At 56.7% G+C, this 13,864-nt stretch overlaps 6 protein-coding genes across 6 annotated transcripts; 3 read left to right on the top strand and 3 right to left on the bottom strand.

Annotated features, from left to right (window-relative positions):
• Window positions 1–92: 92 nt before the first annotated feature.
• Window positions 93–1,964, bottom strand: LTHEOB_7061 (Aminopeptidase y; the record flags this gene model as incomplete). The annotated part of the gene is made up of 4 exons (XM_035516386.1): window positions 93–909; window positions 1,032–1,324; window positions 1,422–1,751; window positions 1,836–1,964. The coding sequence occupies 4 exons, from the start codon at window positions 1,962–1,964 to the stop codon at window positions 93–95; spliced, it is 1,569 nt and encodes a 522-aa protein (XP_035371508.1).
• Window positions 1,965–3,214: 1,250 nt separating this feature from the next.
• On the top strand, window positions 3,215–4,347 carry LTHEOB_7062 (Capsule polysaccharide biosynthesis protein; the record flags this gene model as incomplete). Its single annotated transcript, XM_035516387.1, has 2 exons — window positions 3,215–3,346; window positions 3,409–4,347. The coding sequence occupies 2 exons, from the start codon at window positions 3,215–3,217 to the stop codon at window positions 4,345–4,347; spliced, it is 1,071 nt and encodes a 356-aa protein (XP_035371509.1).
• A 1,162-nt stretch (window positions 4,348–5,509) lies between these two features.
• On the bottom strand, window positions 5,510–7,609 carry LTHEOB_7063 (Choline transporter-like protein; the record flags this gene model as incomplete). Its single annotated transcript, XM_035516388.1, has 1 exon — window positions 5,510–7,609. One exon carries the CDS (start codon window positions 7,607–7,609, stop codon window positions 5,510–5,512), a length of 2,100 nt encoding a protein of 699 aa, XP_035371510.1.
• A 1,025-nt stretch (window positions 7,610–8,634) lies between these two features.
• LTHEOB_7064 (Secretion related GTPAse protein) lies at window positions 8,635–9,582 on the top strand (the record flags this gene model as incomplete). The annotated part of the gene is made up of 3 exons (XM_035516389.1): window positions 8,635–8,657; window positions 8,716–8,770; window positions 8,842–9,582. 3 exons carry the CDS (start codon window positions 8,635–8,637, stop codon window positions 9,580–9,582), a joined length of 819 nt encoding a protein of 272 aa, XP_035371511.1.
• A 790-nt stretch (window positions 9,583–10,372) lies between these two features.
• LTHEOB_7065 (Fatty acid desaturase) lies at window positions 10,373–10,756 on the bottom strand (the record flags this gene model as incomplete). Its single annotated transcript, XM_035516390.1, has 1 exon — window positions 10,373–10,756. The coding sequence occupies one exon, from the start codon at window positions 10,754–10,756 to the stop codon at window positions 10,373–10,375; it is 384 nt and encodes a 127-aa protein (XP_035371512.1).
• Window positions 10,757–12,230: 1,474 nt separating this feature from the next.
• LTHEOB_7066 (Ras GTPAse) lies at window positions 12,231–13,246 on the top strand (the record flags this gene model as incomplete). Its single annotated transcript, XM_035516391.1, has 5 exons — window positions 12,231–12,251; window positions 12,319–12,331; window positions 12,390–12,779; window positions 12,839–12,919; window positions 13,113–13,246. The coding sequence occupies 5 exons, from the start codon at window positions 12,231–12,233 to the stop codon at window positions 13,244–13,246; spliced, it is 639 nt and encodes a 212-aa protein (XP_035371513.1).
• Window positions 13,247–13,864: the final 618 nt, after the last annotated feature.

The raw sequence follows: 13,864 nt of genomic DNA on the forward strand, positions 1-13,864 counted from the left end.
GTTGCTATGGCTTACTATGCCTGATATTTTGATGAACCTACCACCTACGCTATCAACAGAACTGAGACCAGCTACCTGGGCATCATTTTACTTCAACCAAACAGCTTGCCAGTCTTCTTGCTCTTGAACGCATTCCTCTTGCTCCTCGCCACCCTCGGGGCCTCCTTGCCCTCCAGCACCGGCTTCCGCCACTGCACGCCCCTGCGCGCCACGGCCGCAGCCTGGTTCAAGCTATCGAAGCTAGTAGCGTACGTGGCAACAGCGTGCGCGATAGCCTGCGTGTTGAGCACGAAGGCCTCCATGTCGAGGTTATCCGTCGTGTCGCCGGCGCCGTGGTAGTTGACGTCGTACGCGACGCCCGCCTCGCCGCCAAACAGCACCGCCTCCTCCTCCGTCTTGATGCCCTCGGCGCCGGTGAAGACGCCGCCGCACGCCACGCCCGCATCCAAGAACGGGCCGTAATCAGACCGGCCGTCGAACTCGGCGGCGGTGCTGTTGACGCCGCGGGAAGCGTAGTAGTCGACGAACAGCGCTTCAGCCTCGGCGGAGCCGGCGGGGCCGGAGATGTTGTAGGCGGAGCCGTCGCCGTCGTAGACGGCGTAGATGTAGTTGGGCGACGCGATCATGTCGAAGTCGAGCATGAGACGCAGCTTCGCGAGCTCGGATTCGGGCAGCGTTTCGACGTAGTAGGTCGAGCCGAGCAGGCCCTCTTCCTCGCCGGACCACCAGGCGAAGCGGACCGAGTTGGTGGTCGTGTAGTTGGAGAGTTGGATGGCGACTTCGAGGATGCCGGTGCTGCCGCTGCCGTCGTCGTTGATGCCGGGACCCGCGGCGACGGAGTCGGAGTGGCCCGAGAGGATGAGCGTGTTGTTTTGGTCGCCGCCTTTGGTTTGGGCGAGGACGTTGAAGCTGTGGGAGGGTGGGGTTTTAGCATTGTTCTTTTTGGTTTCCATGCCGTCTGTTTGTAGGGTATCGAGGGCTGTTTTGCCCTCTTGTTCTTTTCAGGGGAATGTCAGGGGACTTTTACTTACGTCGTAGCGTTCTCAATAACGGTGGCGACGAAAAGATCGGCAACGGGCGATGCGCCGCCCGCGATCTCGTCAACGAGCTCGAGACCGAGGGAGTTGGAGATGCCGACGGTGGGCACGTAGGGGCCCTCTTCGCGCGGCGTGCCCAGCGTGCCGGACAGGTTGCCCTCGATGTTGTTGTAGATGACGGCGCCGACGGCACCGGCGAGGCCTGCGTAGACGGACTTGAGGCCGAACTCGCAGCTGCCGCGAGAGATGAGGGCGACGTTGCCCGAGACCTCAGAGGGGTAGTCGGACTATTGGGATGAGCATGTTAGCCTTTTGGTGTTTTCTCTCCTTCACTTCCTCTTTTCTCCTCTTGGGGTGGAAATTGGAGGCAAAATCAATACACACCTGATCACAACCAAAGTTCGAAACAGGCACGAGGGGCGCCGAGACGTCACCACTGGCAGAGTACTCCATCAGGGTGGCCTCGGTGATGTTGGTGCCGTCAATGGCGAGGGAGGCCTCGCCGCTGACCTGCACAACCGACGACCACGGCTGCAGCGTCACATCGTAGTAGTCGCCCAGCGCCGTGAGCGTCTCGTAGATGTACGTGACAGTGTCGTTGTGGGCCTGCCCGCCCATGATGCGGTTACGCTCCGGGTAGGCATACGCGAAGTTCTGCAGCTGCTCCTCATGTGCGAACAGTGCGTCGCCCGTGATGGCGGCTTGGAGCTCGTCCTAAGAGGGTTGCATGTTAGGAAACTGGGGACGAATTGGATGTCTTATTTTTTTTTTCTTTGGAGGGGCGCCAGAGGTACGCACAGAGCTCACGGCCGGGCGCCAGACATCGCGAGGCTTGGGCGCCGGCTTCCATGTATACGGGTTGGGGGCAGCAACGGCGATGTGTGCCAACGCGCCGACAGCGGCAGCAGAACGGAAGGCGGACCGCATCTTGTGAAGACAACGAGTGGAGGAATGAGGGAGAGAAGGCAATTGACGGTCCCACGCACACGACAGCAACAAACAACTGTACGCCGCCTTTTATACATGTACACTGACTCTTGCGGCCCGTGTTTCCCCTGGCTAAAGCACGATTTGGATAGATTGATGTGACATGCATCCGAGAACCCGGATTATACGCAGCTGTGTGGATAGGCGGCGGCAGCACTGCCTAGGCAAGCCTCATCCGACGGGAGAATAATCCACGAAACGGCAGTTTGGCTTCATTGGGTAGGAGATTTGTTTGGAGGAGCCAACGGAGGCGAAGAGAGGCGATAAACGCCAAGAAGGAGCGGGAATGGGCTGAGGAGGGGCTGCGAGTTCGGTTGCGTGATAGAGCGGACTGATAGAGGAATGGAGGAAGCCAAGAAAGGCCAAGATGCAGGAGATAGAAGAAGAGCTTGGCGGGCGCCTGGACTTATCTGCCACCTGCCGGATTCGACAGTGGTGTGGAAGCTTGGGAGCGTGAGGCAGACGAAGCCCAGAGAAGAGAACAGCGTGCCTGCCAGGAATCTTCCGTTGATTGCTATTGATGGATCGCAGTTATGAGATGCAGCCGGATGGGCGTTCGAGAAGTCTCTCATGCAAGAACAGCTAGATAAGCTGGGGTGTGAGCGGGGGACGAACGCAAGGGCCTTCTTGATACCAGCATGAAGGATGGCCCGGCCCACTGAGAGACGAGAGTCCTGACCGATTGATACGACAAACGGCGGCCATGGCCGAAGAGCAATGACGAGAGGATCTGGCGTCAGCGACGCGTCGATAAATTGTTGGTGACCAGGGAGTTGCATGGGGCATTCGCGTAGAGCGGACGGAGCCGTCATGGCAAGACGCGGGGTCTGGCCGCGGCGAAGCTTGACGGCTGCAACAACATTCTTCGCCTCTTGGACAAAACGCTTGACTCGACCGCTCCTGCCCGAGGCGCGCTTTCTTTTTCTTGCGAATCCCCGACCTGTGAAATCCCCGATGGCCGGAGGATTTTCGCCCTGGTGCCTAGGGCCTCGGCTCAACGCGCCCATGTGTGCCAGCACGCGCAACCGCGTCCATCTCCTACCGTAATGGCCCCCAAGGTCACAAGGAAGCGAGTCAACCACCGCCAATTGTCATTCTTATTATAGCGACGCTTCCCACCCTCCATGTCAGCTTCCACGAAGCTGCCCGTCATTGCTGCCATTGCAGGAGCCGGCGCATCTCTCGCAGCCATGGCCTCGTCCACCACTTTGCGTGCCTTTCTGTCGCGCGTCCTGGGAATCAGCGCACCGGGCGGCGTGTGGAGGCTGATTGCCCTGATTCTGGCCGCCATCAACTTCAAGAACCTACCATTTATGTGGCACGTAAGGAACCACCCTCCGCACTCCTCCGCCAGAAGCACCTCCGTACTCACCAGCTCCTCCAGATCCGCCTCTTCCGCGGCCTCCTCTACCACCTCTACCTGCAGCCGACGCCTCTGCCGCCGCGCGCCCTCTTCCAGCCCATCATCACGTCGACCCGCTCGCCGCTCGTCGAGTGCGACTACAACCTGCACAAGTCCAACTCGACCTACTTCTCCGACCTCGACGTCTCCCGCATGCACCTCCTCAGCGCCCTCCTCCGCCAGGGCATCCGCCAGCGCCACGACCCCACCAAACACAAGGAATCCCCGACGAAGGAGCTCGGCGGCGACGCTCCGGGCAGCTTCGCCATCGCCCTCGGCGGCATCACCTGCCACTTCAAGCGCGAGGTCCCGCCGTACGCCCGATACGAGATCTGGACGCGCCTGCTGTGCTGGGACCGCAAGTGGCTGTACCTCGTCTCGCACATCGTGCGGCCCGGCGTCGCCAAACCGGCGGCATACACGCTGCAGCCGTGGCGGAAGGGCGGCAAGAAGAAGAACGGCATCATCGACGACGGAATGACGCCCGAGGACGCCGCCAAGCTCCGCGAGAAGCTCAAGGGCGCCGTCTACGCCACCAGCATCACCAAGTACGTCGTCAAGAAGGGCCGCTGGACGGTGCCGGCCGAGCGCGTGCTCCTCAACTCGGGCGTCCTGCCCGGCCCGCGCCCCGCCGAGCTGGGCTCGCTCGAGTCCAATGGCAGCGCTTCCGCTCCTCCACCTCTTACATCTGGTGCTTCGGCCGATGTGGACGGCTCGTACGTCCTGCCTGCCTTCCCGCCTCGTGACGGTAAGGAGGGCGAGGATGGCGAGCTGACGTGGGCCGAGATCGAGGCTGAGCGGCAGCGCGGGTTGAAGCTGGCGGAGCTGTTCGCCGGGCTGGATGATGCCCACAATGAGTTTACTGGTGGCGCCGACGGTGTCTTGGGAGAGTACAATGACATGCTTACGCCCTTTTGGTGAAATGAGATCCCCTCCCCCCTACACGTTTTGTTTTCTAGACTTCCCCTTGTGGACAATTCTGGTCTGAGGCAGGCCCGGAGTATGCGTAGTAGACGGAAGAACGTTTTTAGATATGATACCTCGGTGTAGAAAGTCCTTTTCCCCCTTGTAGCCCGGCGACTTTTGCGTCAGTGATTCGACTGATGTTTCTTACAACATGCATTGGATAGCTCTCCTTTATGATGCTGCATATATGTTCACCTGTAGAAGAATTGCTTATCTCTACACATTGTGACTTGGTATTTAACAATAGGCGATAGCGGGAAATCGAGAGTGCCTTTGATTAGAAAATACGAACTCATCTACAGCCACAGTGCTAACTTCCGCCATAAGCAACTAAAATAGCTTTACGTCAAAATCTGAGGCTTAAAATAACCGTCTGTTCTATTTCTACCAGACAATCTCAGATCCATCGATGACTTAACCAGGCCAATGAGGAAAGCAATAGAAAACGATCTTCGCTGCAATTCCCCCAAGAGCCCTCCTTCGCGAATATCGCGATCGACTGGATGATGATGACCATGGCTGGCAGGAAAAAAAGAAGCAGACGACTGGGTTACACCGAGAAAAACACCCTGCTGGAGCCCACAATTCCCAAGTTCCCACCTCCTTCCTATGGATTCATAAGCTGTCATGATCCATTTCCCTAGAAATTCCAAAAAAAGACTCCCTTCTCCTTCCAGCCGTGGACGAAAAAGGTCTACGGTTGATATCCCAAAAAAAATAAACCGGTTTCCCTCGGGGTTTCCCAGAAAGGGGGGCGGCGGTTAAAGAGTGTGCGTGCCTCTCTTTCCACCACCACCCCATCATCTCAGGTAATCGAATCCGTTTGCTCCGTCCATCTCTGGATGAAACGCCTCGCGAGAAACAAAAAAAAGAACGGAAGAAAAAAAAGACAAGCAGACGTAAAAACTCCGCATCCGGCTTTGCAATCTATACCATCATGTTCAAAAGAACTCCAGTTAAAACAAATATGTCCGAGAATAGCCTTCCGATTCGCCAATACCGAAAAGAGAAAGCAGACCGGCCATTGGAAGCACGCGCATGATCACATGATGATCCCGAGAGTGTTTTAAAAAAACGGTGGGATGGACGGAACCGAACGTCGCCGCCGTTGCGCATACTAATACCTACGAGACTCCTCGCCGAAGAGCTGGCCAGCGTCGGGGCAGTACCTACTCTGGCCCGTGCCCTGCGAGCCCACCTCGCTACCCCAGCAGACGATCAGGCCGTCCAGGATGAATCCCAGCACGCCCTCGAACGCGCCGAGCACGCTCCAGCCGATTGCAGCGGCGATCATGCCGACGACGTATGCGTAGTAACTACCGTGGTGCTTCGCGCCGGCGAGCTCCAGCGAATGGGCGGTGCCGGCCCAGCCGCCGAACCCCAGAGCCATACACATGACGAAACGTGTTGCGTGCAGCAACAGCTTCGCCAGACGATACGGGACGAGTTCATGGCCCGAGGGCGACGAGAATGAGCGCGGCGTCAGCGTGGTCGTGGGTCGCGAGTGCGAGACGAAGGAGAGCTGGCGGAGCCCGTGAGCTGCGCGACGGAGGTCCATGGAGTGGATTGAGGCGTAAGTAAGCGTGAGCGGGTTTGTGAGCATTACCGCTGAAGTTGGGATGAATTGGTACAGGCAAAGGCTCACAAAGGCAGCAAAGCGACGGGGGAGAACCATCAGAGGGAGTCGGAGGGCGATTGTCAGGAAAGTCGAAAGGCAAACGGAGCCAAACATCGGACCAACGGCATGCCAGAACGATGCTTGAGCAACTTGACGGCTTGTAGGCTTTGGCGTCGCGTAGCGGTGGAAGTACCACTGACTTACGGTGGCGGCGGTCAACGATCGTTGAATTCCTGCGATGATTGAAGAGGTCCACAGGAAGAACAGGATGTAGAAAGCCCCAAGCCACCAGGTACTGAAATCGATGACCCAAAGAGTGATCTTTCCATCACTCCTATGACCCTCGAGGAACAGCCGGGTGAAAAGTCCTATCCACGTCCACGTCCATAGGACGGTAAACGCAAGCACGGCTAAGCCAACAAGAACCAGGGCCGAGCATTCCGCGAGTACCCGGCTCGCAAGCTGTAGTATACGAGTTGCTTTATCAATCGAGCGCCGCCCTTGGTATACCATGTGAATCCAGAGAACTGCGCAGATACCGGGAATAAAGGATGTCCAGCGCATGGCCTTATCCTGGAAAGTGGTTTCTGACCCTTTGAAACTTGAGATGAAAGGGTATAGGAAGAAAGATGTAAGAATGATCGGCACACCCAAAGTGATTAGCTGCACCAGCGGTTGGGCAAAGTAGGACAAGCAAGCTAGCCAAAGCCCTGCCACGATCATAGATACAAGCGTGTAGACCGAGAGCAGGTGAAATGACGAATGTAATGTCGAATAGATGGTGTCTCCCAACGGAAGCTTCTTGCCGGGAGCGGAGGTATGTAGCCACACGAGGAATGCCGTCCCCAAGAACGCGGCGAGGCAAATGAGATACAAATACGACCAGAAGCTGTCGTATCGCTCCTCCTGCTCCTCCGGTACGATAGTGACGACCGTTTCGCGGTCTGGACTTGCTGGTCTTGGGTGCTGCAAGAGAGCCTCCTCATCCGTCTCCAGGGGTATCGGTAGCGTATTGCGTAGCGGGTTACGGGGCGGATTGATCCCTTGCGCTCGAGGGAGATGCTGGTACGCCGGCGGAGCGTCTTGGTCGTCGTCTGAGTAATCGTCTTGGAACTCATCTCCGCTGTCCTTCGCTGTTGAGGCCAACTCCACATCCACAAGTTTACCCTTCCCCTTGCTGCTCGGCGCACTCGCCTCGGAAACACTGACGCTCCGTTCTCTACCTTCGTCTTCCTGAATAGGCTGCACAGTAGGCTCTCTGCCTCGTACTGTCGCCCTACTCCCTCTCCATGAGCTTCTGATTCCTCTAGCAAAAGGAGCCCCTTCGTCATCATCTTCACCGCCGTTGCTGTGCTCCGACTTGGAGGCGCGCTCATGGTCATCCATATCAGAGGAGTCGGTCAAATGACTCCCCCCAAACTGACGGCGCGATTTTTGAAGGGCGTAAAAGTCGGCGACCTCGCGCTCGTGCTCCTCGCCGTCATCCTCTTCCCGGAAGTCGTCGGTTGCCGAGTAGAAAAGCGGAGCGGGGCCGGAGGTGCGCGAGGCAAAAGGGAAGCGCGAGACTTGCGAGGCGCTGGGCCCGTACGGGTTGGGCATGTTTGGGCGCTGCAGATAGGACCGCGAAGGCTGGTACCGGGAGGAGGCTTGGTTGGGGCCGCGGTGCCGACTAGGGCGGGATGAATGTTGCGAGGGTTCACCGTTCTCTTGTCCACCGAGCAGACGCGACTGCGACTGCGCGAGGAAGCGCGAGGCATCTATTTTGGCGGCGGAGCGCACATGTCAGTCACGCGAACGTGGTCGTGGCCATGTGAGACAGCCTCGATCATCTGCCTGGCGATAAGGGCTACGGCAACCTACATTCGGAGAACATGATGTCTTATGCACGGGCAGCTGCTAGTGTGGCGCGGTGCAGCTGGCCGCGGTGGATGCAGGTGCAAAGCAAGCGCGTGGGAGCGCTGAGGACGTTGCTAGCGGAGGAGAGGCCGGCGAGTCGGTGAGTTCGGGTTGGAGCGCAGTGGTAGCAGTGAGGTCGAGCTCCGCTCCGGCTGGCGATCAGCTGCCTGGGGCGGGCGCCTGGGCAAACGGGGATGCGGCGGATAGAAATGTGGCAGTCCTAGGGAGGAGGAGGTGAAGAGGATCGGGAGGCCGCAGGCGAAGAGTGAGGCTCGCGGCGTCGGAGCCGGGACTGGCGTGGACGGCAGCTGCAGCGGTGCCTGGGCGGTAGGCGGCCGTCAAGCCTCTGCGGTCGCCGGTGGTGGGTGGAGCTCATGCAGCACAACCCTGACCCTCGCTGAAAACGTCATTCGCTGCCGCACACCCAGTCAGAAGCGCAACCGCGAATACAACAGATATACCAGCCTCCTCCGACAGCACATCAAAGAGCCGCCGCCTTTCCGCCCAGCGCCTGCTGCCTGCCGCGCTTTGTCTGCGTCATCTCCGCTTTTCAGCCACTTCCGCTCGCCGCAACAGTCAGTCGACCCAGCCCGCAGAGTCATCCGCCGCGCACCACCCGACTCCATCGCGCCTTCGCCTTAATCGCCGCTGTCGCCTCCTGCGGTCCCTCCCTCGTCGACCGGCCGCACACCCACACACTCATCCGGCCTCGGGAGCAACCGCCCCAAATGGCGCACCCGGCGCAACCATGGTAAGCTCTTCCGTATTGTTGAGCCGTATGGGGGCAAGGCGGCTCACACACCTCAAAGGAACTACATCGCGAAAATAGTGTCTTTAGGCGACTCCGGTTGCGGCAAATCTAGTGTACGACACTTCTTCTCTCGCCTGCTCTTCACCAAAAACGCCCGCTGATTTGATCCGTTCGCTTCCTCCAGCTAACAGTCCGGCTCTGCGAAGGCCGCTTCTCTCCGCACCATGACGTGACCATTGGCGTCGAGTTCGGCTCGCGCATCGTACCTGTCGGCCCTCCTGCCTCGCTCGAGCTCGGAATCAACAATCCCAACGCCGACGGCGGCGCGAAGGACGTCACCGCTCTTACCGAACAGGACCAGAAGCACATGAAGCTGTCCATCTGGGACACTGCCGGCCAGGAGACGTACAAGAGCATTACGCGCAGCTATTTCCGGGGTGCCAGTGGTGCGCTGCTGGTTTTCGATATCAGCCGGCGCGCTACCTTCGAGAGTGTCACGGAATGGCTCCATGATCTGCGCCAGATCGCCGAGGAGGGAATTGTCGTCATATTAGTCGGCAACAAGGCTGACCTAGCACCTTCTTCGCTTGTCGCTTCCTCCAACGACTCGGAACATCCCCATGCCAACGCCGACAACAAGCGCCAGGTCACGCGGGAAGAGGCGGAAGAGTGGTGTCGCCAGAACAAAGTCATGCAGTATGTTGAGACGTCTGCGAAATCAGGAGAAAATGTTGAGCGCGCTTTCCTTGAGGTCGCCGAGCGCATATATCAGAACATTGAGGCTGGAAAGTACGACTTGAACGACAGGCGATCTGGCGTCAAAGGGCCGAATGCGGGCGGCGGCAATACCGCCAGGACTGTGAACTTGGGAATGAATGATGTTGCCGCAGCGAGGAGAGGGCAAAACGGCGGTGGATGCTGTTGATATGACTGACGATACGGCACTTTTTGGTTATGATGATGGATGGCTCGCCAGGCTGTATGATATATGCATACAATGGCGCGAGGCGTTTTCGGAGATTTCTCTTTCTGGGTCATGCTTTAATTCAGTCCATAATTACTTACTCTTTAAGGTTTATATTCGTTCATCTGCATCTATCTGATAGAGTATATTCGATCATTGGCCAAAAACCACGTTTGAGATGAGGAAAGTGCACACACTACTATCACAGCCGGTGACCAGAAAACACCGATTGACACTTTCACTAAAATAACCCTACTCACCTAGATACTTGACTGGAGTGTCCGGACGCAGACATGAATTCTTAACAAAACGTACAAATTCGTCTGGACAATGGAGCCAACTGCCTATGAATGAAGAATTTTGGAGGGCTAAACTCTTCAAAGATGACTCTTCGTAACACAAGGATCGTTGGGAGCTACAGAGGGGTATCGCAGCTGAAGGCTGAAGTGAATTTGATTTTCGCTCATGTCATGGGTAGCTGGAGTTATCGTCCAGACGTGCATGTAGGATTTTTAATTCCACATCCTCCTCCAAATGATAGCTTCAACTATCCACGTATGTTTTTCTAAGAAAAAGGAAGCAAAGAAAAGAAAAGTCTGAATAGTTACGTCTAGGGCCATACTATTCTAATCTGGAATCATCGCAAATCTCGCAAAACCCGATGCCGTCGATGGGTATCTCTTGAAACACAATTGATCTTTTAGCATTTCCACCACTCCACCAAACCCCCAAACCTAAGAGACTTTTGTCCTCAATCAGAGTTCTCCGGCTCCTCCTTCACATCTGTCTTCTCATCAACGTCGCTATCATCATTGCTCTTGTGGAGAATGCCCTTTTCCTTGAGGAACTTGTCGAACTCAGCCCTACGCGCTCCAATGAAGATATTGATCCACTTTGTCTTCTCTGAGCCATCTGAGAATTCCTTGAAGAACTTGTTGAATTGGTCCTGATGCGCCTGGATGAAGACGTAGGCTCCATCCGGCACAGGGTTCATCTCTCCACGATGCCTGTACTTGCACTTTGCCCGGTTCTTACAAGGACGACCATGGCCCCTTTGGGCGTCGAGATCGACCTTGCATCTGAACTGCTTGGGATAGAGGAAGCCTACGTTGGATGAATGTATCACCTTGTGCATGCCGGGCTGGTCTAGCACGTGGCCTGTGTAGTAGTGCGCACTATCACAGTCCCTCTCGGTCTCCCTGCATCCTTTCGTCTCCCATCCGAGATGGTGACGTAGCCAGTGTGGGCAAGTCAGAGCGGGGCTGCGGAACTTTGGCCGTAGTATGCCTTGGGCATTGAGCTGATTCTCATGTGAGTCGCGGGGTGGAGTAGACTGCTGCCTCCTCTTCCTCGTGTGCCTGTCATTTTGGTTGTTCTTCTGAGCGAATGTGGCGAGGAATTCATGACGATTAGCTGGTCCTTGGCGGAAGCGTTCCGGAGGGGTAGGAGGACGATAGGCTCTTCGGGCAATCACGGTATCTGTCGTGAGTATTGGGTTTTCCCGCCGCTTGGGAGATTCAGACAAAGGTCTGGGTCTCTTCCTGAGACGCTCTTGACTACGCGCCATGGCAAGGTTTGCTATAGCATTGGACTGGGTACTGAGATTTGACGGGGCCACTAAGTTTTGAACGCATAAGTGTAGCCATAACTGCCAAATATGGGGGAAGGGATAAGTACGGACATCTTGTCAGATGCTGTACTTGGAAGGTGTACGGCCAACTTTGCTGAGAGATGCTCAGGTTTAAAGTATCTGGGCATGCGCCACTTCGGCGAAGCTGGAAATTTGAGCTCGCCACAAGCAAAGATATAGGGCTTGTCGCGGTGCTCTTCGGTTGCGCAAGTGTAGCGATGGACGGTGGTTGGTTGTCAGAAGATGGCGGAGCGGAAAGGGAAGCAAACGCGGGGCGGAATTTAAATGGCGGGGCGGCGGGGCATGACAGTAGGGTCTTGCTGCCGCTCGCTACGCACGGACCTTGTTAGCGCTAGCGGCCACCTTTTCCAACAGGCGCGATGACGCCGTCAGGCAGCGACAGCTGGAAAGATGCACGCCGTGAGGAGATGACGCTGCCGCCCGAATGCGGATTATTACAGCCAAGAAAACGACGGTGTTATCCGAATGTACTTCCCCAACAGCAAATGAGCTGCCCGCCTGCTCCCCCTCGTTGAGGAGGCCATCCAGGCCCGTACATGAAAGTTGCGCTTGATAGAACAGCGGGAATGCGCTCGGGCAGCAGCTGTCGCAGCTCTCTACGAAGGTCTAAGTGGCGGCCGCTAGCCATGCTGCTTCCCGCCCATGGGCGGTTCTCGCTGGTGCCAGGCCCGCCGCGGCGCATGCGCTCCCCTATATCATTGGGCGGTCAACGCGCGGCCACCACTTTTGGCGGCGGGTTTGCGTCACGTGCAGATACCGGGCGCCGCATCAGCCAGCGAGGAGGCCACCGAACATCCACAAGCTGCTCCACCACCCTGACACTCTCCCTCGCGACCGCACCTCTCCTTCCCCTTTGCGCCTTCGCTCTCCAGCCTCGGTCCGCAACCTTCGCCCAATTCGCGCACCATCTACCCAGTCGCCCGCACCCTCTAGGCTGTTCTAGCTTCCCTCCGCAACAATGGCAAACGACGAGTATGATGTGAGCGACCCCCGCCCTCGTTTCGCGCCTTGCGATGTGATATAGAGCTAACCCGCCCTGCTTCCAGTTCCTCTTCAAAGGTACCCGCGTCCAGAGATTGTGTCGTGCCCGACGTACGCTCACCGCTTCCCCTCACAGTTGTCCTCATAGGAGATTCCGGCGTTGGTAAATCCAACCTTTTGAGCCGTTTCACGCGCAACGAGTTCAACCTCGACTCCAAGTCTACCATCGGTGTCGAATTCGCCACGCGCTCCATCCAGGTTGATGCCAAGACGATCAAGGCCCAGATTTGGGACACTGCTGGTCAGGAGCGCTACCGCGCCATCACCTCCGCATACTACAGAGGCGCCGTCGGTGCGCTGCTCGTCTACGACATCAGCAAGCACCAGACGTACGAGAACGTCACCAGGTGGTTGAAGGAGTTGAGGGACCATGCCGACTCGAACATCGTCATCATGCTGGTTGGAAACAAGAGCGATCTGCGGCATCTGAGAGCTGTGCCCACCGAGGAGGCCAAGCAATTCGCAAGTACGTAGATGCCGGCTTTCTTGTTTCCGCCTGCCGGATACTGACGCGGTTCGTCGCAGGCGAGAACAACCTTTCCTTCATCGAGACGTCCGCTCTGGACGCCAGCAACGTCGAGCTTGCTTTCCAGAACATCCTGACCGGTACGAAATCCCTCTCCCATGCGCACACCGCTTTGTTTGCGGCGAGCCTTTGGCGTTCAAGTGTTTGGGTACCGTTCTCGGGAGTATCGGTCATCAGGCAGCAACAATGCGCCAGGGCTGAACCAACCAAATACTTGATTTCCACCCATCCCTATTTTCTCGCGTATCTCATACTAATAGGAGCAAAATACAGAGATCTACCGCATTGTCTCGCAGAAGGCACTGGACCAGGGCGACTCCGCACAAAACGCCATTGGTGGCGAGCGCAGAGTTATCGAGATCACGAACTCGGCTGAGACCGAGGCGAAGCAGGGCAAGTGCTGCTAGAGAGATTTCCCAATTCTCCTCTTCACTGCATACCTTACACGCCGGACTTTACCGAGGGATCTGGAGGGCGGCCTGGCGTCTCGATGAGTTGAGCGGCTTAGCTTTGGTGTCCCGATTTTTACAGAGGAAGATTGCAGTTCTGCGGCATCCCGCTATTTCTTTATTAACGTAATATGCTTGGGGGATTCGGCATGAGGATTTCTCGTTGCTCTATTATTGCAGATTATAAGCCTTTATGGTCGTATGTTCATGACGCGATGACTACGACCACGAACTCGAATGCGGTACTGGGTTATTTTTTTATTGAGTGCATTAGAACCGTGCAACACATGATTCAGTGCAAACGAATGTTGCGTCACAGTCGGTGATTTTAGTATGAATCCGCTTGGCCGATGTCCCTGAATGCGTCACCGCTCTTCGACGGACGCGCTGCCCCTTTCACCCAAAGAGAAACAACCGTGCCATCGAATCCACGTATCCTCTTCAGAGACGGAGACTTCCATGATATGTAATGTTGATCTTAGTCTTCAGAAGTGCACCGACCTTCTCAGTGCTTCACCGCTCTATAGACATTATAATACTAGGGGTTACAAAAAGTGCTGTTATATATACTTCTCG

Source organism: Lasiodiplodia theobromae (assembly GCF_012971845.1).
Source record: "Lasiodiplodia theobromae strain AM2As chromosome Unknown scaffold_21, whole genome shotgun sequence".
In the NCBI taxonomy this organism is placed as follows: domain Eukaryota; kingdom Fungi; phylum Ascomycota; class Dothideomycetes; order Botryosphaeriales; family Botryosphaeriaceae; genus Lasiodiplodia; species Lasiodiplodia theobromae.